Here is a 24,439-nt window from a genome sequence, read left to right on the forward strand (position 1 = left end):
TAAATGTTTTCCTTTAAGAGTTACCATAGTCATGTTGTCTCTTTACAGCAACAGACCTAACTACACAAGCTCCTCTGTACTCAGGCATGTTGGTCTAGTGAAAGGATACAGACTGGGCTCACCTGCAGATAAGTAACCTATACAGCTCCTTGCTCAAATGTTGAAGGCCTGGTTGAACTGAGCTACTGGTGAAGAATACAATGTTAGATCAGGACTATTTTTGCTTAGACTCCTATCTTTGGATGATTCTTCAGATAACATTTTTAGATTAGGAGCATTTATTTTACTTTAAAAAGTCATAATGGGGGTTGGAGAGATGGCTCAGTGGTTAAGAGCACTGACTGCTTTTTCAGAGGACCTGGGTTCAATTCCCAGTACCCACATGGCAGCTCACAACTGTCTGATAACTCCAGTTCCAGGGGTGCTGTCATCCTCACACAGACAAATATGCAGGTAAAACATCAATGCATATAAAATATTAAAATATTTTAATATTATTATTAATATAAAATAATTTATAATAATAAAATAAATTATTTTAATATTATTTTATATTAAAATAAAATAAATAATTATTGTTTAAAAAAAGACATAATGGAAATCAACTAAGAGAAGCTGATGGCACTTCCTAGGTAAACTCTAAAAAACCTACTTATACCCTCAAGACAGCAAAAAAGACAATGCCTGAAATTCAGCCCCTATTCACAAGCTTGGATGAGGAAACCAAGAGTGGAAGGAGAAAAGGAAGAGGCAAATACACAACAACATACCCCAGCAGCAGCCACACTTGAGTGTGCACAAACTCCATCCCCACAATAGCTAGTTTTACAGATAAGGAGACTCCAAGAGGTCCTGCCTTGATCAAAGTGATAAAGCTATAAGCCTGAGGACTCAAATTTGAATCTGCTCTGTCAACAAATTTAGTTCAATGGCAGCTATGGTCAACCCTTTTGCTGGCTCCAAATTTACCTAGGATTTGAGCTCACTTCCTGGTGTGTCCAAGTCAACTCACCTGTGAGCTAGAGGGCAGCATCTGGGAGGTGGGCTCCTCGGATGGCACTGCTCCTGAACCTATAGGGCTTAGTGTGGTGATTCTGCTTGGCTGGCCTCGGAGTGTCAGAGTAATGGTGGTGGGGACCTTTAAGCCTAAGTAAGAAACAGACAGACAAAGACAGGAAGACACAGGATTCATAGCCTCTTTCAGGTAACAATGTCTTCCCATATAAAACATCCTCTTGGTTTCCTTCCTGGGTGGGTAGGTCAACCCCATCAGTCAATTTGAAAGGCAGCATGGAAGAAACTTCCTGTGTTCTCTAGACCTCTCGGGGGGCTGGCCCAACAGAACAGAATCCAAGAAACCAGGTCAGAACCATGTGGGGCTGGGTTTACACCTTGCCTATGTGAGACGGCCAGTAAAGTGCTATGGAAAAGCCCAGATCTGAAGTCCCCATTATTTTCATGAGACTTACCTGATGCTTGGTTAGAAATCTGAGCCAAGCCGGGTAGGCTGCTTGCCAACTTAGCGAGGCCCCCATTGGTCAGCAGCTGGTGGATAGCAGTAGGCTTCCCACCAGGTGTGGCACCCAAGGAGGAGAGAGTGGTGGCTACAGGAATGGTACGGACAATGGTGCTCGTGCCTGTGGTGATGGCACCCAGGCTCTGCATGGGGGTTGGCAATTTCACACCGGTGGCCTATTGGACACACAAGATGATTAGAAGTTACCACCCAACCGCAACGTTAGAGCCTGGAGGGCCCACAGCTATTATTAAAAGCTAACGTGCATAGTGTCTACCACATGTTAAGGTAATCTTACAGGAATTTTGCATATTATCATCTTTAATCATCACAAATATATGATATAGAAACAAGTCAGAGAGGTCAGGAATCTCACCCAAGGCCATACAGTAAATCATATAATATTTGGTAACTTTTTGGTTGAATATTTAGAAGGTTCTTTGTCCTCAAGATATAATCTCCCTGACAAAATTAAGGAGTCCTGACAACACAGCAGATGATATACCTGTGGGGCTGGCCCTGGAGAGGGACTTCCTGGGAGGCCAGAGGTCTTGCTGCTAATATCCTGTAAGCTGAAGCTGAGGCCCTGGAGGAGGCTGCTGGCTGAAGTGGCCCCTAGGAGAGGACATGGCAGGTAGCAGCAGAGGTCAGTCACTTGCACATACCCAGAAGCAGCCACACTTTCACCCTCACCAACAAGTTACACTTGTCCTAAGATACTCCCCCGCCCTCAGAAAGATACCAGGAGAGTCTCCTGAGCAGACACAGTAGATGCCACACAAGGGGAGATGCATGCTAGACACTGCCTTGGATGTGCTCTGCACAATCAACTTGTTCCAAGCCAATAGTCTACATTTTGAATGGCATTAGGAACAGCAGAGAGCTTCAATCAGAAACCTAAATCCTCTTTATTTTTAGGTAAGAAGAAAGGCTCTAGAAGCCAAGTGGATTCAGATACTTGACCACATTACACACAGTCCAACATTCTCAAAGTAAAAATCTGCTTAAAGGAAAGGTAAATCAGCAATGCTCTAAACTATGGGATCAGGCAACCAGTCCTTCCATGAAGACTGGGGTCATAAAACGTTAAGTAACAAACACAGAAAAAACATCTCATTTTCCAATATCCAGGTTAGCAATACCTCCAAGTTTTATTCAGTCAGATGAATGAAAAAAAAGAATCAGTCGGGTGGTGGTGGTGTACATCTTTAATCCCAGTACTTGGGAGGCAGAGGCAAGCGATCTCTGTGAGTTTGAGGCCAGCCTGGTCTACAAAGCGAGTTTCAGGACAGCTAGGGCTGTTACATAGAGAAACCCTGTCTCGAAAAATCAAAAATTAAGAAAGAAGAAGAAGAATCACAATACAGGCATTGCCCATGGTCACAGTAGAGAACACAGCTCCTAGAGACCCTCATCCACGCTAATGCTGGCAGAGATATTCCCTGTAGCTCCAGTCCCAGAGCTCCTGGTCTAAGCCCACCTCCTAGCAGCAGATCCAAAAGACTGCTGGTGGACATGAGAAGGGCTACAAGATACCTGGAAGGGCGCTGCCAGGAGAAGTGGCCACTAAGCGGCTCTGCAGGGTTTGGATGGCATTGGGTGTGGTGTTGCTGGAAGCCACAGATGGCGCTGCGCTGGCTAAAACGCCACCTTCAGGAGGACTTGACCTGGAAACAAAGAAAGGAGTCCTGTCATCCAAAGAGTAGCAGCCCACAGTCACAGAGAGAGCATCCAGGGAGAAATTCAGCCAGGAAGAATTTTCTGTTTCTTTGTTTCAGCTTCTAAGTCCTTAATTTATCCTTAATTAATCCTAAAAGTCATGCCTAAATTAAAGAACTGTGGTCTTAACTCAGTGAATGCTCTGCGATCTCCTAAGGAAAAATGAACCCTGACTGACAGAAATGAAGGAAAGCTCCCACCGAGAAAGAAATCACATGCCCATAACTGAAAGATTCCAGAATCTCTCAACTTCCCCGAACACCAAATGAACCACAGACTGAATGAAGGGAAAGGAGGGACTCACTTGGAGGTGGTGAGAAGTCCAGTGAGTTCCTTGGCTCCTGCTGAAGCTCCCAGTGTCATGGTGATAGGTTTCCCCCCAGAAGCTGCAGAACAAACCCCACGACCGAAGGTCAGTTCTAATGTGCCCCTACAACCAAGGCTAAACTTAAGACTGGAAAGTGTATTCAGATACTTTTCTGTCTGGTCCCATTGGACCAGTTTCTTTCTCACCTGCTGGTCCCCGCAGCCGCTTGATATTAATTATAATTGCTTGGCTGATGGCTCAGGCTTCTTACAGTCTAGCTCTTACATATAGATGAACCCATTTCTAAAAATCTGTGTGTCACCATGTGGCTTCATGGTGTTACCTATTCTCTAGCACATCTTGCTGCTCTGGTGGCTTGCTGTTTGCTGGCATCTCTCTTAACCTTGCCCTTCTTCACCTGTATCTCTGCTTGGATTTCCTGCCTAGCTATATTCTGCCCTATCATAGGTCAAAGCAGCTTTATTCAACCAATAAAAGCAACACATATTTGCAGTGTACAAGACATCCTACATCACTTCCTCCTTTCTGTCAAATTGAAAAGGGAGGTTTTAACTTTAATTTTGTAAAATTACGTAAAACAGAACGGGTGTCAAGCAAGAATTATAATAGTCTATTTGGATTTGGCAAAATTAAAGAAAATATCTACCCTATCTTTGTGAGTCTAAAGTTTTATATCTAATTCATCTTTTATTATAACTATCTAGTTTTACCTCTGGAGACCCCAGAAAGATCTATGGGCAGGACAGAGAAAAGCACCCAGCTGTAGGAAAGTGAAAACAGTACAGCTATGCTGTTAGAGGAGAGCTGGGAGTTCTTCCATCTCTTAAGCTTTCTGGAGTATCTTATTACCTTAACTGAGAACCAGAAAGGGACAAAATAAGAAATGTTCTAAATGGCCCCACAACTACTCTTATGTTGTCTCTCTTGTTGAGACACTTTCCACCATGTGTGACCTTAGACCATCTCTGTTTCAGGTGTCCTTCACACTGACAGAGGTTGGGCTGCCTGCCAAACTGTGTGCCTGGGAAAGCTGGTCAACCTTTACCAAACACTCCACAAAAGACTCACCTTCAGGCGTTCCACCTTGAGAAAGAGCACAAGGCCCTCCAGCTGTGTCCCCTTGGGAGATCAAGGACACTTTGATCTTTGGTCGCTTGGAGGGCTTTGCACCAGGAAGAGGACTGGAAGGATGATGCCGCTTCAGCTGGACCCTAAGCTCCTCTTTCTCTGTTTCCTCCATAGATTCTGATGAAATGGGAACTAAGAAATGGAGTTGAGGTAAGATCTTCCATAGTTTATAAATATCATAAGTCAAGTCAGCCAAAAGCAGTCTTGTGGGGACACACAGGAGAAACGTCCCAGGTACAGGTCACACCTCATTTCTACCTCGGCTCCCATCCATGTGGACCTAACTTGGAGCATCTGAGAGATAGCTCTAGCCCATTCAGGTGCGCTGGACTTACTGGCTCTCAGGACCTACTAGGTGAGGCAGCATCTCAGATTCTGCCCAAAGATAACAGGGCAGAAGCGACCCATGTCACAACCAAGTCTGGGAATATGGGCTTCCACTAATAGATCACTAAGTATAAAGGCAAGCCTTCTGGTTCTCTATTCTTTTGGATTTCTCAGTTCTCCTACTCTTTACACTCAGAAGTCTCCTCCCTTTAGTTCTTCTTAGCACAGGCAAACAAGATAGGGTTGGAAGAAAGACAGCATCCCAGTGAATTTGGGCTGGGAAGTGGGGGGGTTCTGGTATGGGGTCACAGTTAGGGAATTGATTACCAATCAGTTAGAAGAACTGTTTAGGAATAAATGTACTGGCCTAAGACAGAGGAAAAAGGCAAGAGCTCTAAGTGCCTGGTATGCTTGCAGAATGGAAACAACTAAGGCAGGGAGAAAACAAGACATGAAAGTGCAAGCTTACAGGCCACAGGCATACAAGAGAAACAGAACCAAAAAGCATGGCAAACAAAACAGAACATAAAACAAACAAACAAAAAAACAACACCGTGAGAAACCAACAGAAAGAACTGAGAAAGGCAAAGGCCACTGCGCAAGCAAGGGGAGCTGGTGGAAATAGTCAGGAGACAGAAGACAGAGGAAAAGAAGAAACAGAGTGGCGAGAGGGAAGAGTGAGAGGCAGGGGAGGAGAGCAGCAAGCCTGGGCGAGCAGTGAAAGCAATACTCACCAAAGAGACAGGAGGAGGCGCCAGGAGGAAAAGCTTTCCTCACCAGCATGTTTTGTTTCAGAAAAGCAGCAAACTGTGCTGGAATGAATCAGAAAGAATTATAGAATCATAGCCAGCTAGAGAATGAAGGCACAGAGTGGGAACAAGGAAAAGATGAAAATGGTCAGTGGGTGCTCTCTCTTAACTAGACGGATCTAGAACCTGACTTTGCTGTGTACTTGCCACATTGGGGCCATTGTCAAGCCTCAACAATCTAGAGCAAGTCAACTGCAAAAAGGGGCAACAGACAGTGAGGGTTCTGTTTATATTAACTACCACTTCTCACCCACCCATCGGCTCTGCCAAAGTCATGCTTTTATGGATGCTGCTGTCCCCACTGACACTCTTGGGTCTCACCCTAAACCCAGTTCACCACTCTACCTTCAAGATGACCTTAGTAACTCCACTAATCATGCTACCCAGAAGTACAGTAAACTGCTAGCTCTGCCTTCACCAAATTTCTAAGAGAATCTTACACCAGGAACTCGGCTCTTTTCCACCACTCAGGAAAAGTCAGGTCACAGGGCATCCACACAGACCCGAGGCACCTAGCTTCTTTTGTTGCCTTCATCCACCCACTCACACTTGTTGGTGGTGTCTCATAAGACGTCTGGGTTTAAGAGATAACTCTGACTCCATTAAAAGCAAAAGGGAATGTGAGCAGAGGCTCATGATGGGGTGGAGGGAGTGAACAGACCGACACAAGGGACAGAGCCACTGATGTTTCTTTCTTGATTCACTGGATTTTCTTTTCTACACCTCCTCATATAGTCTTTAGATTCCTCCAAACCCTAATTTCAACAATACAAATGTTTTTCACCCTCATCTGAAGTTCAACTGTAGAACCCTGACATAATCTGTAGATGATCCATCATGTAACTTTGAACTTGGTGAGCTGGCCTAGACCCTGAGGAATAAAATCAGTCACTCTGTACTTATCATCTAGAAAGCCCTCCGACTACTGGAATGGTTGGTAAAATACATACTTCTCCAATGAGTAATTAAACGAAAGGTCGGGCCACTACACACAGTCAGCTCATAAGCTCAGTGTCTCCAGCATACCAACATACAGGCTGTGACTAACAAACACAAAGACTAGTCCCACACAGTCTCGGCATTCATTTCAACCTGATTTTGCCTAAAAGCAATATGGGAAAGGGTACCTCTCACACTGAAAAAGCTGCAAATCTAATACTTTCCAACTGCCACAGGACATTAAGTACAAGCAATAGGACCTCATTGGGGCTGCTGGGTCAGGAGACTTTACCTTGGGCTTGTTTGTGGGTCAGCACAGCTTCTGTCCTCTGCACATGTCTTTTCAGCAACTGGGAAGTCCCAATCTGACTGGACTTCTGGGCAGAGGTCACTGTGGTCACTTTGGTCTTAGGACTAGAGGTGGGGCTGCTGGACACACTGGAGAGATCCTGGGTAGAGAAGGTCCAAAGAGGTTTGCATCCAATCATCACTTAGCATGTCTCCCTGGATCTCCCCTTATAGTAATTCCCAGATATCCTCATAAAGAAATACCCAATTACACATCTTCATACCTCAACAAAGGTGCTCCCTCCCTGCACACACTACCTCTGAGCCCGAGGGGGAGGTGGGGAGCTTGGCAGCTGGGGAAGCAGGCCGACTTCCTCGCTCTGGAATTTCAAAGGCCAAGTCTCTTCGGGCCAAGTCCCGGGGCTTCTTCTTCTTCTCAGCATCCTGATCCCGAGGCTCAGAACCCACATGTCCCTCAGCTCGAGTGAGCACTCCGGTCAGGAAGTCCACAATCTCATCCTAGTGTGAAAATAAGTTAAGGACTGAGTTCTCCTCTGGAGAACAGAACCCTCCTAGATAACATCAAGGTAACTGGAGAACAGAACCCTCCTAGATAACATCAAGGTAAACAGAACTCTACTCCCAAATGATGGTTCTTTCCACGCACAAAGCCCAGCTTCCTACCTTGAGAAAGACTAACAGCTGCCTATGTGAAAGAAGCTCTGAGCACACTCCACCCCGAGGTGCCTCGTCTATATCCTTATCCTAGCTCACCTCTCCTTTGCTCTTCTTTTCTCTCTTTCCCTTTCTTTGATTGTGATTTAGGTATACCATAGAACCTACTTGATATCCTTCATGGTCCAAAGTGAGGCTGCTGCCATTAAGAGTAAACCTAAGGCAAGAGATGGAAGGCCCAGATACAAAACAAGAGAAAACTGTTTACCTGAATACATCTGTCCACCATGCTTTGAGTCAACCCTTCTGATTTCTTCTTTGCTTTGCTTATTCTTAAGAGACAAAAAAGAGAAACAGTGAGGCCAGTGAGGTGACTGACTGGGTCTCAGAGGAAGCCTAACGACTGAGTTCAAATTATGCCGCCCAGAATGAAAGGAGAACTGACCTGGAAGCTGTCCTCTGACCTCCACACACATGCCATGTTCCCACATCCTGGTACATGTGTACCTCCATTCACACATTTTTCTCCCTCTCTCAAATACACATACAGAAAGAGAAGGGGGAGCTGTAAAAAAATTTTTTTTAACTACAACTAAGACCCTTTCTCAAAGTAACAAAAACCTGGTTTCTGACTGAGGCTCCTAGCAAAGAAAAAACCAGGCCCTTAAGTTATACAATGGAGAGTTATTAGTAAGCCTCCAAAACAAATTAAATGAAGCTTAATTCAAATAATACCCATGTTCATGTTGATCCTCCAACCTAAGTTGCTCAGGACCCTCATAGTTTAAGGAGAGAACTAACTCTAAGTTATCCTCTGACCTTCATATACACGCTGTGGCATGTGAACACTCACACACACACACACAAATCAATGATAAAAAAAAACTTAAAAATTAATTTTTTTTAAAATGTTTTTCGAGACAGGGTTTCTCTGTAGCTTTGGAGCCTATCCTGGAACTATCTCTTGTACACCAGGCTGGCCGCGAACTCAGAGATCCTCCTGCCTCTGCCTCCCAAGTGCTGAGACTAAAGGCGTGCGCCACTACTGCTCTGCCAAAATTTTTTAAAACCAGGCGTGGTAGTGTATCCGTTTAATTTCAGCACTCAGGACGCCGAGGCAGGCAGATTTCTGTGAGTTTAAAAACAAGTATCTGAAACTGAGCATGGTACAGCATGCCTTTAATCCCAGCACTTGGGAAGCAGTCAGGTGGATCTTTGTGAGTTCAAGACCAGCTTGGTCTACAGAGAGAAAGAGAGTTCCAGGACAACCAGGGATAAAATTCTCCCAAAATTTGGTTCTATTTATACTCCAAAATGTATCCAGTCAGGCTTAATCCCAGCACTTGGGAAGCAATCAGGTGGATCTCTGTGAGTGCAAGACCAGCCTGGTCTACAGAGAGAGAGAAAGAATTCCAGGACAGCCAGAACTAAAATTCTCCCAAAATTTGGTTCTATTCATACTCCAAAATGTAACCAGTCAGGTTTAAGACAAGTGAATCTATGTTCACACTGAGAAAAAAAAATTTAAATGCCTACATCAAGAAAAGTTTGATGACAAAGAATCTCAAAATATCTTCTCCCCACAAGATGACTCCTAATTACAAAGGGAAAAACAGTAATTTCATAGTGGAGAACCCTACAGCAGCTATCTCAACTGCACAATCAAAGTTAAAACTACCTATAACTGGTCAGTGTCTTTTTTTAAAAATTTATTTATTTATTACGTATACAGTGTTCTGTTTGCACACCAGAAAGAGCATCAGATCTCATAACAGATGGTTGTGAGCCACCATGTGGTTGCTGGGAATTGAACTCGGGACCTTTGGAAGAGCAGCCAGTGCTCTCAACCTCTGAACCCCTGGTCAGTGTCTTTAATAGTGTCAAGGTCACAGAAAAAAAAATCACTAAAGACTGAACATGGAGATTTAGTAGTTAAGGGCAGAAGGATTGTGTTCAAGGTCATCCTCAATACGTGGTAAATATGAGTATAGCCTATCTCAAAAACGAGACAGACATTAGGGAGACACTGATGTATCTAAGTTTGCTGTTTAGACCAGACAATGCTATCAAATTGACATTAGTTTCCTTATTTTGAGAATTATATTTTGGTTATACAAGAAACTTTAGGTGAAAAACAGATGAGATTTCGGATTTCTTATACTATTTTGCAGCTTTAAGTCTTTTAAGTTTCTGAGACAGTTGGTTCAAGGGTCAGGCTGGCCTCAAACTGAATCCTTCTGCCTCAACCTTCTGAACATATATTGGGATGATAGGATTCAACTTTTGTTATTTCAGTCACACTGGTCTGTCATTACACCGCCACCTTGGACAAGCTTTCTTTCACCATCCTAACATGTCCCTCTCAGCTCTAGAGGAACGCACCCACCTGAGATTGTCATCAGCTCCCCCGACCACCACCAAGCTATTTTCTGCTCTAATCTTTTCCCGGAAGTCCTCCATGGCTTCAGGGTGACACTGTAGAGAATTCTGACCAATGACAAAGAGGACTGGAGTCTTCATGTCCAAGAGGGGATCATCTACATCCTAAAATTAGAGGCAGGAAGCAGTTTAGATTTAGAATTGGTACTCAGGAAGCACTGACCTTGAAGCTATTCAGAAAAGTCAAAGTCAGTTGTGAACCTGCAGGAGGCCTCAGCCTCAACCTACCCTGGACGCAGTAAGCACACCACTGTCCCTCATTTCCTGCTGTCCTCCATTCCCACCGCAAAGACCAACCACTTTGACCTTGTTCTTACCCCTCGGGGGCCATCCACAGTAAGCAGAGGAAACCCAAGGCAGACAACTGCAGTGACGTATTCCATCACAGACACCTGTAAATAAGGGCACCATTCATCTTTAGGACAAATGAATTAATTGCACCTTGGCCTCCCCAGAAGGCAGGTGGGACTGGCTAGTCCAGAGTCACCAGTCAGTCCCAGCTTTTCTTGCTCGTCTTAGCCTTCAGTTTTGTCAGCCATGACATGATTAAGTATATAGAACACAGGCAGTCACCTCCTAGAGAACTGGAGTCCTGACAGGACCTCCACATACACCTGAGCCTGATGACAGTTGTCACACTTCAGACCCACCAGCAACCTAGACTAGAGCCCTCCTTACTGACTTTATTACTGAGAATAAATATAATCAAAGTAACACATAATGTCCAGGCTGGGCGATACAGCAAGTTCAGAGTAGCACACTTACCTCTCTATCATGTGCAAGGCTCTGGGTTTTATTCCCAGAACAGAGAACACCCCAAAATATAGAAAAAACACAAACGCCAACCCTATCCCTTAAGCAGAGAAATCTCTTATCAGTGGTTTTAAGGGATAGCTCCCACACAGCAGAGACTTCTCAAGGTAAGAGGCTACTGAAACTTCTGTCCCAGGTTGTGCAGGGTATAGTGGGTGCTTGCTCTCACTATTTTGACTATGCAGGTTGGAAGAAGTGGAGCTTTCCAAAGTCAAGGACACTTACACAAGTTGATATAAACATGCAGGGAAAAAAATGTTCCTTAATATTTATAAAGGAACCAAACATGAATATAACATCAAATTCAAAACTACTAATTTGTCCCCATTTGAAATGCTAAAGAGAGAGTACAATATGGTGTTTAAGTCTGGAGAAAAGAAATCTTTTTACTTGTTAAAACACATATAAAAAATACAGTAGTTGGAACTTTGTTTTTTTTTTTTTTTGAGACAGGGCTTCATTGTGTAGCCCTGACTGTTATAAAACTTGCTCTGTAGACCAGGCTAGCCTCGAACTCAAAAGACCCACTTACCTCTGACTCCCAAGTGCTGGGGTTAAAGGAGTGCACCACCACTACCTGGCCATATTTGGAACTTTTAAATACTGTTTTGTTTTCTCTTCTCCTACGAAGTTTGGGCTAGCCCAGAACTCACTACATATAGCCCAAGTTAGTCCCAAATTCACGGCAATCTTCGTACCTCAGCCTACCTAGGGCTAAGACTATAAGCCTGGTTGAGTTGATCACTGGTAAAGCTATGTGAGGAGATCAAGGAATTTATTTTTCTATTCTTCCTATAGTAACATTTCTACAATAACATTTATTTATTTAAATAATTAACTTATTTTTATTTTATGTACATTGGTGTTTTGCCTATCTAAATGTCTATATGAGGGCATCGGATGCCCTGGAACGGTGAGCTGCCATGTGGGTACTGGGAATTGAACCTGGGTTCTCGCAAAGAGCAGTCACTGCTCTTAACCACTGAGCCATCTCTCCAGTCCCCCATAAGTAACATTTAGTTTGTCTTCCACAATGTAAATGCAGTTTCCCACACAAAGTATCTAGCACAAAGACAAAGAAGAATTTAAAGTAGTAACAGTAGCACTATTTCCATGACCACCTTTAAGTTTTCAGTGACCTCCAAATACAACAGAAATTACTTACATGACAGGCCACCAAAGCTCCTGTATTCCAACCGATCAAGATGATGGGTTTGTGTGGAAAATGGCTGTGGATCTTTGTGACAAGAGAAAGACAACAGTGAATAGGAGACTGTGCATGGGCACAGAACAACCCCACCCTACTGGGTGCACCTCCATGAACTAAACCTGGGCACTCTCACCTCCAGCACTTTGCTTCTCACTGCCCCAATCATGTGTTCAAGGCACTGCAGAACGCCTACCCCACTACCATTGTTCAGCAGATGGGTGGCTACAGGGATGACCTGAAAGGGAGAAAAGAGCATCCATGCAGCAGCGCCAAGTTTCAAATCTCAATTCTGCTTAACTTATTAACCCAAATCTCTTAGACAGTTGACAATTAAATGCCAAAATTAGAGTTAAGGGGATGAACCACCATTTGAGTTCAACAAATTTGACCCCATCCCACACATCCTTCTCTTTAATCCTCCAAGACCACATTTCTACCCAGAATTCCTCTTGACCTTAAAATTACCTTGCCTAAGCAGGAAAGTTGTGACTGCCAGAAGCGGTGGCGGCGTGAGGCAGGGAACACAGAGCTGGAGGGACCAGAGGAGGCGATGAGAATCAAAGGAGAACCAGGGAGTTTGCTCTGAGGAGAAAGAATCCCATCCAAGAACCACTGAGTGAGAGGTATTCACCTATAAACTCTCAACAGTTGCATCCTAACAGTTCTTACACCAACCACCAATCCTTTGCTTTTGGCTCAGCAGTTAAGAGCACATACTGCTCTTCCAGGGAAGCAGAGTTCAGTTCCTAGCACCCGTGTCCAGTGCCTGTAACTCAGTTCCCTCTTCCGACCTCCATGAGCACCTGTACACAAGTGTAAACACCCACTTCGGAAAGAATCTCTGAGGAGAACCCAAGCTTACTAAGAAAGTTAAGCCACTTATCTTCCCCTGCCAAGCCTCTAAGGTCAGTCTGAACGTTTTATATGCCAGTAAAGGCTGAACAACCAACTTACTGGTTTGTTATGAGAAAGCACACCAACAGCAGGGTCCCATGGCCTCTTGAGGAGGAGCGACAAGGCCTCTGCTCCTGCAGCCCCAGTCTTTGTGTTGGAGGACACAAGCATGCGGTCGATTAAAGTTGGGATCTACAAAGAAGGATAGGCAAAGACATTTCCAGTGTGAAGTGAGAAACCTTCCCTCCAAGCAGCAGGACAGCAGCCCATTTCTTAGCTCTTATGCATATCAAATCAGTGCACAGTCAACGTACACTCCCACTGTGAAAGGAAAGCAGAGATGATCCTCTGGAAGGCAATTTGGTGAGCTGTACCAATGAACTGAAGTTTATTCCACCATCCCTTTCCCAGATGACTGTATTTTGGGTACTTTTTCTTATCAGGATACACACAGAAGTCAGGGTGACACATTCCTATGTGATCCCAGCACTTGGGAGGTAGATGTAAGAGGATCAAAAATTCAATGTCAACCTCAGCTACAAAGGGGACAGCCTGGGATACATTAGACCCTGTCTTAAAAAAAAAAAAAAAAATCCGCGCTATTTTCTGGATATAGCCTTCAGGTTGAGACAAGTCTAATGAAACCTGTTATTGTTTCCCCAAAATATATCCTACTGTATTATGCATATTGTGATTTATATCATATCCTGTTTTTAACTATCCCCCAAAAATGTGACCTCACCAATACATAAACATAGGTTTTAGACATGCTTATGCTTATATTGCAAAGAATATCTTCACAAATCCCACAATACCCACAGAGAAGTCAAAACAATCTCAAAGAAAGAAAGATTTTTAAGTGTTAAAGGTAGATTCATTGGTATTTTAAAAAGGTTTCCAGAAACTAGAGAATATGGTTTGAGGTAGGCATAAAACTCCAAAGGCAGCAGGCTAAGAAGATGAGCTATTCCTGACTCAGGAGTGGGAAGGAGGGAGGGAGAAAAAAGGGAGGGAAGAGGAAGAGAAGGAGAGAGAGACATGCAGACAGACCAGCTGGGAGTAACTCTTACCTAGGATTTGCAAGCCCCTGGGTTTGATCCATAACACACAAAATAATTAAAATAAAACAGATAATGCATTGTGGCATGTTACTTGAAATCCTTCATCTGTCCGCCATATAAATATGATTCACATAAGTAGTCTAATAGATTTGAAATCTGGGCTCAACCCTCAGGAAGCTGAGACAGGAGGATATCCAATTCAAGGCCAGCAAAGGGAAATCTGCCTCAAAAAAACAAGTAAATAAACAACATAGGAAGAAGAGATACTAAAAGGATCTCCACATGAGATTTTGAAAATTATAATCTCTAGGCTGCCTCAGATAACTCGTAGAAGTTAATGTTTATACAGTAGCTGCTCTTACACAGCACCAAGCTAATCCTGCAGAGGGATTTAACCTCAAAGGGTGAGAAAGACAAACCAATGGGGGGCACTGCTAACTGCCATGGGAGGAAAAGACGCCCTACACTGGGGATTTCAGCCATCCAACAGAGCAGGGCAGGTCAACAGGAAATTCACATCTGAAGCAACAACACATACAGTGAAACAGGCTTAGGTTAGGCAACTCCAACATCAGCACTCCAGCACAGCTGGGCATGGTAGCCCATTCCTGTAATCCCAGAACTTGGGAAGCAGAAGGAAGAGGATTAAAGCAAGTTCACAGACTGTCTGGTCTACACAGCAAGTTCTAGGTCAGGCAGGCTACCCAATGAGACAAAAAGCAAGGATGTGTGGTGTTTATTCCAGACCCAAGTGGACTTAAGTAGCAGATTCCAGCACGGAAGTAGGAGTCCACAGTGACAAGGGTTAAAGCCAAACTGCTTTAACCGCCCCAGGATCACCACCACAAACTGGCCATTCTCACTGAGCATGAGCCACAACACTGTGAACACTGAGCTTTCTCAGGCAGCAGAGTTTACCTATGAAGCTGAAAAGTCTGAGGCTCACTGTCAACATGAAATAAGTCATCAGCAACTGACTTTCACTTAGGAGCTAGAAGATCAAGATTCCCCAGCTCTTCCAGTCCTGCATTCATTCTGTCTCAACACAATTAAGACCCTGAGTTTGCTGTCCCTTCTCTGCTCTCTTCATAATGAAATTAAAGGTGAAAATAGCTAGGCTAAGAGCATGACCTGAGTCGGTTGCCATCTAACACCTAACAAGTATTTTAAACAAGTATATTTAAGAAGTATTTTAAAGCAAAATAGTCCCATATTCATTAATAGCTTTAAGTCTGGATCACCATGGAGATTCCAGGGTATACAGTACCTTATATTCAATGTGCTCACTGACTGGTGGTGTAGTAGGCAGACTCGTGCCATCCCACTTAATCCATACCAGACACCAGCAGTATGTCCAGGTAGCACTGGCACCCACTGGATACACTTGAGTCCACAATAGGCGTCTGTCATGTTCAAAATATTTCTCAGTTCATTCACAAAGGCATGCCCCACTAGTATCTTAAACCAGAAGTAGTGCAAACTTGTCTTCATTTCTTTTGTTGTTGTTGTTTTGAGATAGGGTTTCTCAGTAGCTATGGAGCCTGTCCTGGAACTAACTCTGTAGACCAAGCTGGCCTCGAGCTCACAGAGATTCACCTGCCTATGTCTCTCGGGTGCTGGGATTAAAGGCGTGCGCCACCACCGCACTTTTTGGGGCAAACTTTTCAAGCAAGGGGTATTGCATCTAAACCCTGATTACAGCCAGTGTGGCAGAGCTACCATTGCTCCAGGCACTACCAACACTCGTCTCTAAAGCCAACTACTCACCAAATATATTTCTTTTTGCTCATTCCCATGACTGATACATTACAAATATAAGATAAGTATTAGCTTAGGTTAGGTCAAATATCCTACCACACAAGTATCTATTGTATCTAGTCCTGAGTTTTGTTTCACTTTGGCACAAAGTCAGTTTTCTTCAGCCTTCTGTAACTTAAAAAAAAAAAATTCCGATTAAGAACCAATAAGACCAGAAGTTTTGAAGACATGACTCAGAAAACTAATGACTGGGCAAATGCAAGGGCCTTGACTCTATCCCAGTACCACCATGTAAAAGAAAAAGAAAGTGAAAAACTGAACTAAGTACCACTGCCTAAGGCCATCCTGTGCTGGAGCAAAGCACACACACTCCTCAAGCCCCTATGAGGGCCACTTAAATAATCCTCAGTAGTTACTGTGGGCTTCTTATATGCTGGCTCTTGTGTCAAGATCTCTACTTCAATTCACTAACTCAATCCCTACAGAAATGAACTTGCAGTGTAGACCAGGCTCAAAGTGATGGTGAGCCACCTGCCTCTGCCTCTACAGTACTGGGATTAAAGGCATGTACCACCACACCCAGTCAACGGTTCATCACTTGATGAGAAGAGACTTAGTGTCAGACAGTTCCTTGCTATGTAATTTCCTGGCCCTCTGAGCACCACAGATCTGCTTCTCACAGCCTCCTTATTGACAGTCCTCCTTGGTAAAACCCTCATCTCCTCCACCACAATTCAATTCAGCATGACTCAAAGCACAAACTGCAAGGCTATAGAGGTTAATTATGTATTCTGGTTTTCAGATGCCACACCTCATCCAAAAGATGGAAGGACTGAAGAAATTTACATCAAACATAAACCTAAAATGATACCTTTTTCCTATTTTAATAGTCAAATTGTTAGACTCAACCATGCTGACCTGGTCACAATGGTCTTGTCCAAATCTAAATCCTGAAGCCATAGCAAATATAAGCTACTGCTAGGAAAAAGTAACAAAAGCCTCACCTTCCCTTTCAGTGTCTGCAAAGCATCCAAGTAAGCAGCCAGCATGGGCAGACTCAAGGTCTCCACGAGGGTGGTATGTAGCCACTGGATCAGCTTGGTGTCCCAGCTTACACTTGCCAGAGCCTGTCGCACCCTCCTTGCACACTTGTCCACAGCAACACGACGCAGCACAGGCTCATTGCAAGCCTAAAAGATGTTCACAAAAAGAGATTTGGGGGGGGGGGTGGCAAATGACAACACAGGACATAGTCAGTGAGGCCTGAACTAAGAGAGTTAATTAAAGACAGATTTCTGATGTCTTACCCCTTCGTTGGCCAAGCGTGCGAGTCGGTCAGACTGCAGGGCTTTGAGGATCTTGTTGAACAGCTTGCTCTGAGCCACTGTCCAGCCAGTCCTGTAACAGAGACTCTGAGGAATTAAAGTGTAACACTAAGGACATTTCCCATGTATGTTCACCATACAAAGAGATACTGTTTCACATTTTTGTTCCCATTATGGAAGCATCTAAGGTCACTGAGCATGAAATTTTGGTCCCAATTTTGACAACGAATTGGCTCACCATACACTACAAGTCAGGACCAGCCTGAAGTCTTTCAGTGCTTGCAAAGCTAATTATCGGTCTGGTGGCTAAAATAATCTTATTAGTAACCAAAGACATGGCACCAGTACACAGTTAAATTCTATATTGATTATTTTCCAGATAGGGTCTCACACCAAACTAGACTCGAACTCCAAATTCCTCCTTCCTCAGCCTCCAGAATGCTGGGATTACAACATATGCCACAATGCTTGGGTCAACAAGCATCTTTCTTTTTTTCTTTTTTCTTTTTGGTTTTTCAAGACAGGGTTTGGAGCCTGTCGTGGAACAAGTTCTTTTAGACCAGACTGGTCTCGAACTCAGAGATCTGCCTGCTTCTGCCTCCTGAGTGCTGGAATTAAAGGCATGAGCCACCACCCACCCGGCTTTAGTAAGCATCTTAATGTACTATATTAGAAACATGAGAGTAAAGTAAGAGCTTTATTTAAATCAGTTTGAAGAGCAAAAATGCAAAAGAACTATTATCATAATTCTTCAATGCCTCAATATTGTATTCCAGTTTACATTTTTGTCACAAAACTAGCAAAATGATGTTAACATTAACCTAGCACATGACAATGACATATAAATGTCTGCCGTCCCTACTTTTTCACAGCCCTCTGTGCCCTTCTAAACTCAGCTGTAAACTCTGCAATTACAAGTCTACCCTATTGCTCTCCTTTTATTTGTTTACTTTTGGTTTTTCAAATCAGGGTTTCTCTGTATACCCTTGACTGTCCTGGAACTCACTATGTAGACCAAGCTGGCCCCGTACTCAGAGAGATCCGCTTGCCTCTGCCTCCTGAGCGCTGAGATTAAAGGCATGCGCCATCACTGCCCAGTATATCCTATTGATTTTAGCCCCACACTTCACTCCCAACATAGCAGTATAGAGCTTCTTTTTTTTCCCCAGTATAGAGCTTCTTAACATCACTCCCAATCTCAATAATTCTGATATCCCAACTATGACTAATAATCTTAAAGACAGGAGGAGAAAGGCAATAGAAGACATTTAAACTTTATTCACTCTCTGCCATCAAAAAACTCCCAATATGCTTAGCATGGTGGTGGTGGTGCACACCTTTAATGCCAGCACTGGGGGGCAGAGACAAGTGATTTTTTGTGAGTTCAAGACCAGCTAGGATAGTTACACAGAGAAACCCTGTCTCAAAAAAAACAAACAAATAAGCACAAATAACACCCAACCCCCCCCCAAAAAAATTTAAAAAAACCCAGTCAGACGGTGGTGGTGTATGCCTTTAATCCCAGCACTCAAGAGGCAGAGGTAGGCGGATCTCTGTAAATCTGAGGTCAGCCTGGTCTACAAAAGCTAGTTCCAAGACAGGCTTCAGAGTTACAAAGAAACCCTGTCTCAAAAAAACAAAACAAACAACAACAACAACAACAACAACAAACCAACGACCTGGTGCTAATGAGATGGCTCTATGGGTAAAGTGATCGCTATGCAAACATGAGGACAAGGACGTCAGTTTGTATCCCCAAACACCCATGTAAAAGTTGGGCATGGTGACGTGTGCCTCTAACGCTAATGCTAGGTTCAGGAGTAGGGTGAGACAGAAGGATCCTAGGGGCGTACTGGCCAGTCAGTCTAAACAATCAGCAATCTCTTCAGTGAAAGAGTCTATATCAAAAACTAAGGTAGAAACCAGAGGAAGATACCAGACATCAACCTCTAGCCTCCATCTGTAGAAACACAGGTGATAGCAGCTTTATAATCTACATGTACACTCGAATACATGTATACATACATGCAAAACACACAACAAATAAAATGAAAAAAAAAGTTAAAGTTCTTGCAATGAACCATGTGGATTCCAATACCTTCCTAATTTCATCACCCAATGACTGTCACTCAGGTTTAGTTCAGTGTGCTCTTCTGTCCCTGATCAATACTATCCATTCCCCTACATCCACGTGCATCATGCATAGCCCTGTATCTGGAGCCTTTTTATTCTTCCCAAAATTCCAACAGTAATATCCTCTTTCCTCTCCTAAGGATAACTGTTAAATATCACCTTCTACTGAGGCCTCCTTGACCCGTTTTATCCCACCCTGAGATTCTCTAGCTCCATTTTCCAGTAACATCACCATCTCACATTCCAGCCATTCTGTGTTTGGTTCCCTTTGTTAGAATATAAAAGTCAAGCCCAATAGTTCATGTTTTCCTTACCGTTCAGTTACTGAAATGTATAGTATATTTACTCTAATAGCATCTCTCCATGTACAGTGATTATCAGGTGGTCTTGAGACTTGCATGTGGACATGGGAGGAAACACAATGTCCACAAACAGAATAGAAAAAGCTTTCCGGAGACAGATATATTTCCATTTTAATGTACTTGTTTTTAATCATTAGTTGAATTCTACCCTATCTGTAAGCACTAAGATTATGGTGTGTGTAGTGTAGACATGTGGATGGGATGTCAATGTGTGTACATGTGGAAGCCAGAGGTTGAATTTACATGTCCTCTTTATCTTTCTCCATATTGTTTGAAGCAGGGTCTCTCACAGACCCTGGTACTCAAATGATTGACTAAATGGCTGTTCAGCAAGTTCCAAGGACCTTCCTCTCCAACACTGGGGTCAAAGATGTATATTGCCATGCCCAGCTTTTTTTATGTAGGTGCTGAAGACCCAAACTCAGGCCCTGATGCTTACACATAAGCCATATCTTACCCACTAAGCCATCTCTCTCCTCAGCCTTAGTTATTACTCTATTTTCTCTATGAAATCCAAAATGATATGAGGAAGAAATATGATCTGAACAAAAAAGTAAAAATATATTTAGAAATGACTACCATACAACACATGAAATTAAATTTGAAAACCACACTGAGAGTCTGAAGTCTCAGGAAAAAAATTCTTGTGACTGTTGCTACACATACAATAAAGTGAACCAAACCGAAACATGTTCTATGCATTCTGTCAGCTTCGTGGGAGGCTGAAAAATTAAATGGGCAGAGGGAAAAGATCTAACCAAAGATTAAGATAAAGAGCATGCTAAAGATATAATTAAGTAAAAATTCAAAAACAGGAGACCAAATTTTAAATACAAGCCTAAACAGTCAAGGAGTTGATGGGAACTGTGGTGAGTCAACTGCCCTCCCTTTGGGCCTAAATCTATTTAATTTTCATGAGTGCAAGAAATGCATTTTCTTTGCTTCATAGATGAGATCAGATAGTCTTTGTTTTCTTCAGTCTGACCAACCTGAATGATATGCTGATGTCAGGCTTATCTGAGCTATGGCAAGCAAAATAGCACGCTGGTCCTAGAAAATCTGACTCTTCTTTCCTTTTTTTTTTTCTTTTTTAAAGAGACAAGGTCTCACTATGTAACCCATACTGTCCTCAAATTTAGATTCTCCTATCTCTGTTTCCAAAAGGTTGGAATTATAGACACATGCCACAAAGTCAGACAAGCCTAGTATTTTCAAAGGTAATTATTAATTCTCTGATTCTGTTCCAAGGGAGACTGATTCAACACAAAAATGTCCAAAGGACATGGAGGTCAGAAAAAGGGCACTGAATCCCCTGAAACCAGAGTTAGAATGGTTATAAGCCAGGACTTGAGGGCTGGAAAGAGAACTCTGGCCCTTTGCAAGAACAGCAAATGCTCTTCACCACTGAACCATTTCTCCAACCTTCAATTTTTTTTTTAATTGTGTATGTGCATGGGACTAGTGTGTGATGTATTTAGGAGGGAGGCACATGCCATGGCACTTATATGGTCAGAACTTTGGAAAGCGATTCTTTTCCTGTCTTACATGGGTTCTGATAATTGAACTCAGGTTATCAAACTTGTACCACGTTTGTGTTTTGGCAAATTCCACTCACTGGCCCCATTGAAAAGAATTTTAAAAAACAAACAAACAAGAACCTTTTATTTATTAATTGTTTGTTTATTTATTTATTCATTCATTCATTCATTCATTCATTTATGTTTTGTGAGACACGGTCTCTCTACATAGCCCTGACTGTTCTGGAACTCACTATGCACATCAGGATGGCTTCAAACTCAGAGATCCACCTGCCTCTGCTTCCTAAACACTGGAACTCTAGGTGTGCGCCACCATGCCTAGTCTAAAGAAATTTTTTAAGTGAAAAGTTAAACAGAGCAAGACAAAAACATCAGAAAAGCTCAATTAAATCACACAACTAAGAAAGGGAAGAATAAAAGAAAGGAAAAAAATGGGCAAGCGGTAAGGAAGGAGGGAAAACAGTCCAACAGTTTCGGACTTGAAATATCAAACATTCAACTTGATAATACATACATATCATAGTACATAATCACATAAAGTTCAGAAAAGGAGAACGGGAAGACTTTTGGTTGAAAATATAAAGTTCTGATTTCTAAGATAGACAGCCTACTTTCCAGTACTAGATTAATAAAAAAAAAAACAACAAAAACAAAACTTAAATGTTTTAAAACTCACCTGAGCAAATGCATCTAATGCAACTTTCTATCTGATGAATGAACAGATGGGGGATAGCTGGCCCAACATCTTCAGGACTATATTACTGGCCACCAAATAGAATTTTCAACAATCCTCCAAGGTATATGACTGTGATACACAAACACAAGAACATGACCCAGACCCAGTCAGCTAACTTCTTGGATAGGAAATCAGAATGTAAACATATGAGGGATTATAGATCATATGGTCCCTGACATAACCACAAAACTCTTGGCGAAAAAGCAGCCATAGGCAATATCATAAACAGGCAGAGCTGTATTCCAATTAATTGTTAATCATAGACACAAATTAAAATTTTATGTGTCATGAAATAGTATCTTTTTCTCCAAACACTTAAAAACAAAAACTACTCTTAAGGCATACAAAACCAAGCAATGGACCAAATTTGGCACATGGATCAGTTTAACAACCCCTGCCTCATCTAGACAACTAAATCAAACAGAGATTGAAACCATTTCATCAAATACCAGCCATCATTAGAGAAAACTAGGATTAGATGATGGTAGTAGATTTTGTTTCCTACACACAAAATGATCCGTAGGAAGTTTCTACTGAATAATTCAAGGGTCAGGGAAAAGAGCCCTAACAAAGAATGGAAGTTTCTGACTCTACAGATACAAGCCAATCAGTCGTCTCCCTGAAGATAAAAATCTAGATTCTAGGGAGCTGTCCTATAGAGCTATCCATGGAGGTCTCAGAGTGGAAAACTGTAATTTTACATGGCTTATACAGAAAGAAAGGAAGCAGCAGTTTAACAATCAAGAGAAAGAAGGCAATATGATGATTATAATAACAGAGGCAACTGCAAACTTCCAAACAGGCTACAGAAAAATGATGACCTCTTGAGCTAAGCTAGTAAGTACTAAAAAATAATGAAATCAGCTATCTGCAAAAGTGACCTAACCAAAGAGATAGCTTAAAGCCTGTTGATATTAAAATACCACCCAAATCTTACCAGACACCAAAACACAGTCAGTTTATTTCAGAATAACAAAACCCTATCAGTGTGCAGTAGTTGTCCTAATAGAAGATGGAGGTTCACTCTGAGACTAGAGAAAGACAAGCCAAAGATAGGAATCTTTCAAGTGTATTCTGTAGCACACAGCAGGTGAAGGGGCACCTTAGTTACTTGGTGTGCCCATCTTTCTCCTGTAAAGATTCTCCAGGTGCCCACCCCATGGAACAGAATGCCTTCTCAGACTTTTCAACTGGGAATGGACACTCTAGTCAGGCACTCCTCTGCTTTGCAGTTTATCTTTCCTTATAAATTAAGAAACTAGTGACCATGCATCACACACACACACACACACACAATATGTGGAGGGGCCAGCCTTGGCTTTCACAGTAAAACCATTGTAAACAAAGGCAAGGCATGGGGGTGACACACCTATAATCCCAGCATACAGAAGCAGGAGGCACAAGGATCAGGTCAACCCTAGTTACATAGGGAGCCTACATCAGACCAGAGACCCTGTATCAAAAATCAATAAAGGGGGCTCAACAATTGTAAGCACTTGCTCTTACAGAGGACTAGAGTTCAGTTCCCAGCATCCATATCAGACAATCCATAAGTGCCTGCAGCTCCAGAGGATCCAACAATCTCTTTTGGCCTTCAAGGACACTCATCACACATGGTATACACTGGCATATACTCAGACAAATATACATGAATATAAAATCAATCTTTTAAAAAAATGACTGTAAAAAGGCATTAACTGGTTTTTAAAAGTCGTTGAATTCTCTCATACATTTGTTCCCATATGTTTTAAAAGTCATATTTTTAACCGTGTGTGTGCACATTTGTAGATATGTACATGGGCATTCAGGTGCCCAAGTAGAACAGAGGCATCCCCTTGGAACTGGAATTACAGGTAGTTGTAAGCTGCCCAAGATATGGTCCTCTGAAGAGCAGTACATCTCTTGACCTCTGAACCATCTCTCTAGTTCCTCTCACCTTTTTTAAAATTAAATTCTGTCATGGAGTTATATCCCCAACCTCAAAAAATTATATTTTAAAGCAATTCAGGCATATTAGCTTTACACAACTCTAAACATTTATTAACCTAACTGTAGATCATATAAACGCAGATCTTACAAATATAAATATAGTTTTTTAGGTAGTCTGGGTGGCTTTTACATTGCATAACCTACAGAGTTAGTCATACCTATGTCCAGCAAGCACATCATATGGTTTTGTGGTGCTGGGTCATACATGGCAGAAAATGCTTTACCACTGTGCTCTATCTCCAACCCCCTACTTCTCATAAAAATATTAAGGTTTCACTATGCTGTCCAGATATATATGGAATTCTTAAATGCAAGTCCTCCTTCTGCCTAGGCCTTCCAAGGTGCTGCAAAACTACAGATGTCTGTCACTACGTATGTCAGTCAATATGATAGTTAGGGACAGTGAGGAAGGTAACTGAGATGCAACTCCTGCTGCCAAATGGTTCACAGCA

The 24,439-nt window shown here is 42.6% G+C and overlaps 1 protein-coding gene across 10 annotated transcripts in view; it reads right to left on the reverse strand.

The window, feature by feature from the left end:
• Kansl3 (KAT8 regulatory NSL complex subunit 3) overlaps positions 1-24,439 on the reverse strand; it is a 34,397-nt gene that overhangs the window by 5,295 nt on the left and 4,663 nt on the right. For 8 of the 10 annotated variants that reach the window (XM_048430361.2, XM_048430359.3, XM_085679521.2 and 5 more), the window contains 18 exons: positions 17,212-17,302; positions 16,909-17,094; positions 13,146-13,277; positions 12,657-12,773; positions 12,325-12,426; positions 12,147-12,218; positions 10,486-10,560; positions 10,116-10,273; positions 7,998-8,061; positions 7,373-7,573; positions 7,059-7,215; positions 5,753-5,830; positions 4,632-4,823; positions 3,540-3,621; positions 3,053-3,183; positions 2,022-2,131; positions 1,470-1,692; positions 1,013-1,146 (listed from right to left, as the gene is read on the reverse strand). In XM_048430361.2, the coding sequence (XP_048286318.1) occupies positions 1,013-1,146; positions 1,470-1,692; positions 2,022-2,131; positions 3,053-3,183; positions 3,540-3,621; positions 4,632-4,823; positions 5,753-5,830; positions 7,059-7,215; positions 7,373-7,573; positions 7,998-8,061; positions 10,116-10,273; positions 10,486-10,560; positions 12,147-12,218; positions 12,325-12,426; positions 12,657-12,773; positions 13,146-13,277; positions 16,909-17,094; positions 17,212-17,302 (2,305 nt within the window). Of the gene's footprint in view, positions 1-1,012; positions 1,147-1,469; positions 1,693-2,021; positions 2,132-3,052; positions 3,184-3,539; positions 3,622-4,631; positions 4,824-5,752; positions 5,831-7,058; positions 7,216-7,372; positions 7,574-7,997; positions 8,062-10,115; positions 10,274-10,485; positions 10,561-12,146; positions 12,219-12,324; positions 12,427-12,656; positions 12,774-13,145; positions 13,278-16,908; positions 17,095-17,211; positions 17,303-21,938; positions 22,068-24,439 lie in introns of all 10 variants that reach the window. The other 2 variants (XM_048430368.3, XM_048430362.3) reach the window with 2 other exon arrangements.

This window comes from Myodes glareolus, chromosome 18 (genome assembly GCF_982192425.1).
Source record: "Myodes glareolus chromosome 18, mMyoGla1.1, whole genome shotgun sequence".
NCBI lineage: Eukaryota > Metazoa > Chordata > Mammalia > Rodentia > Cricetidae > Myodes > Myodes glareolus.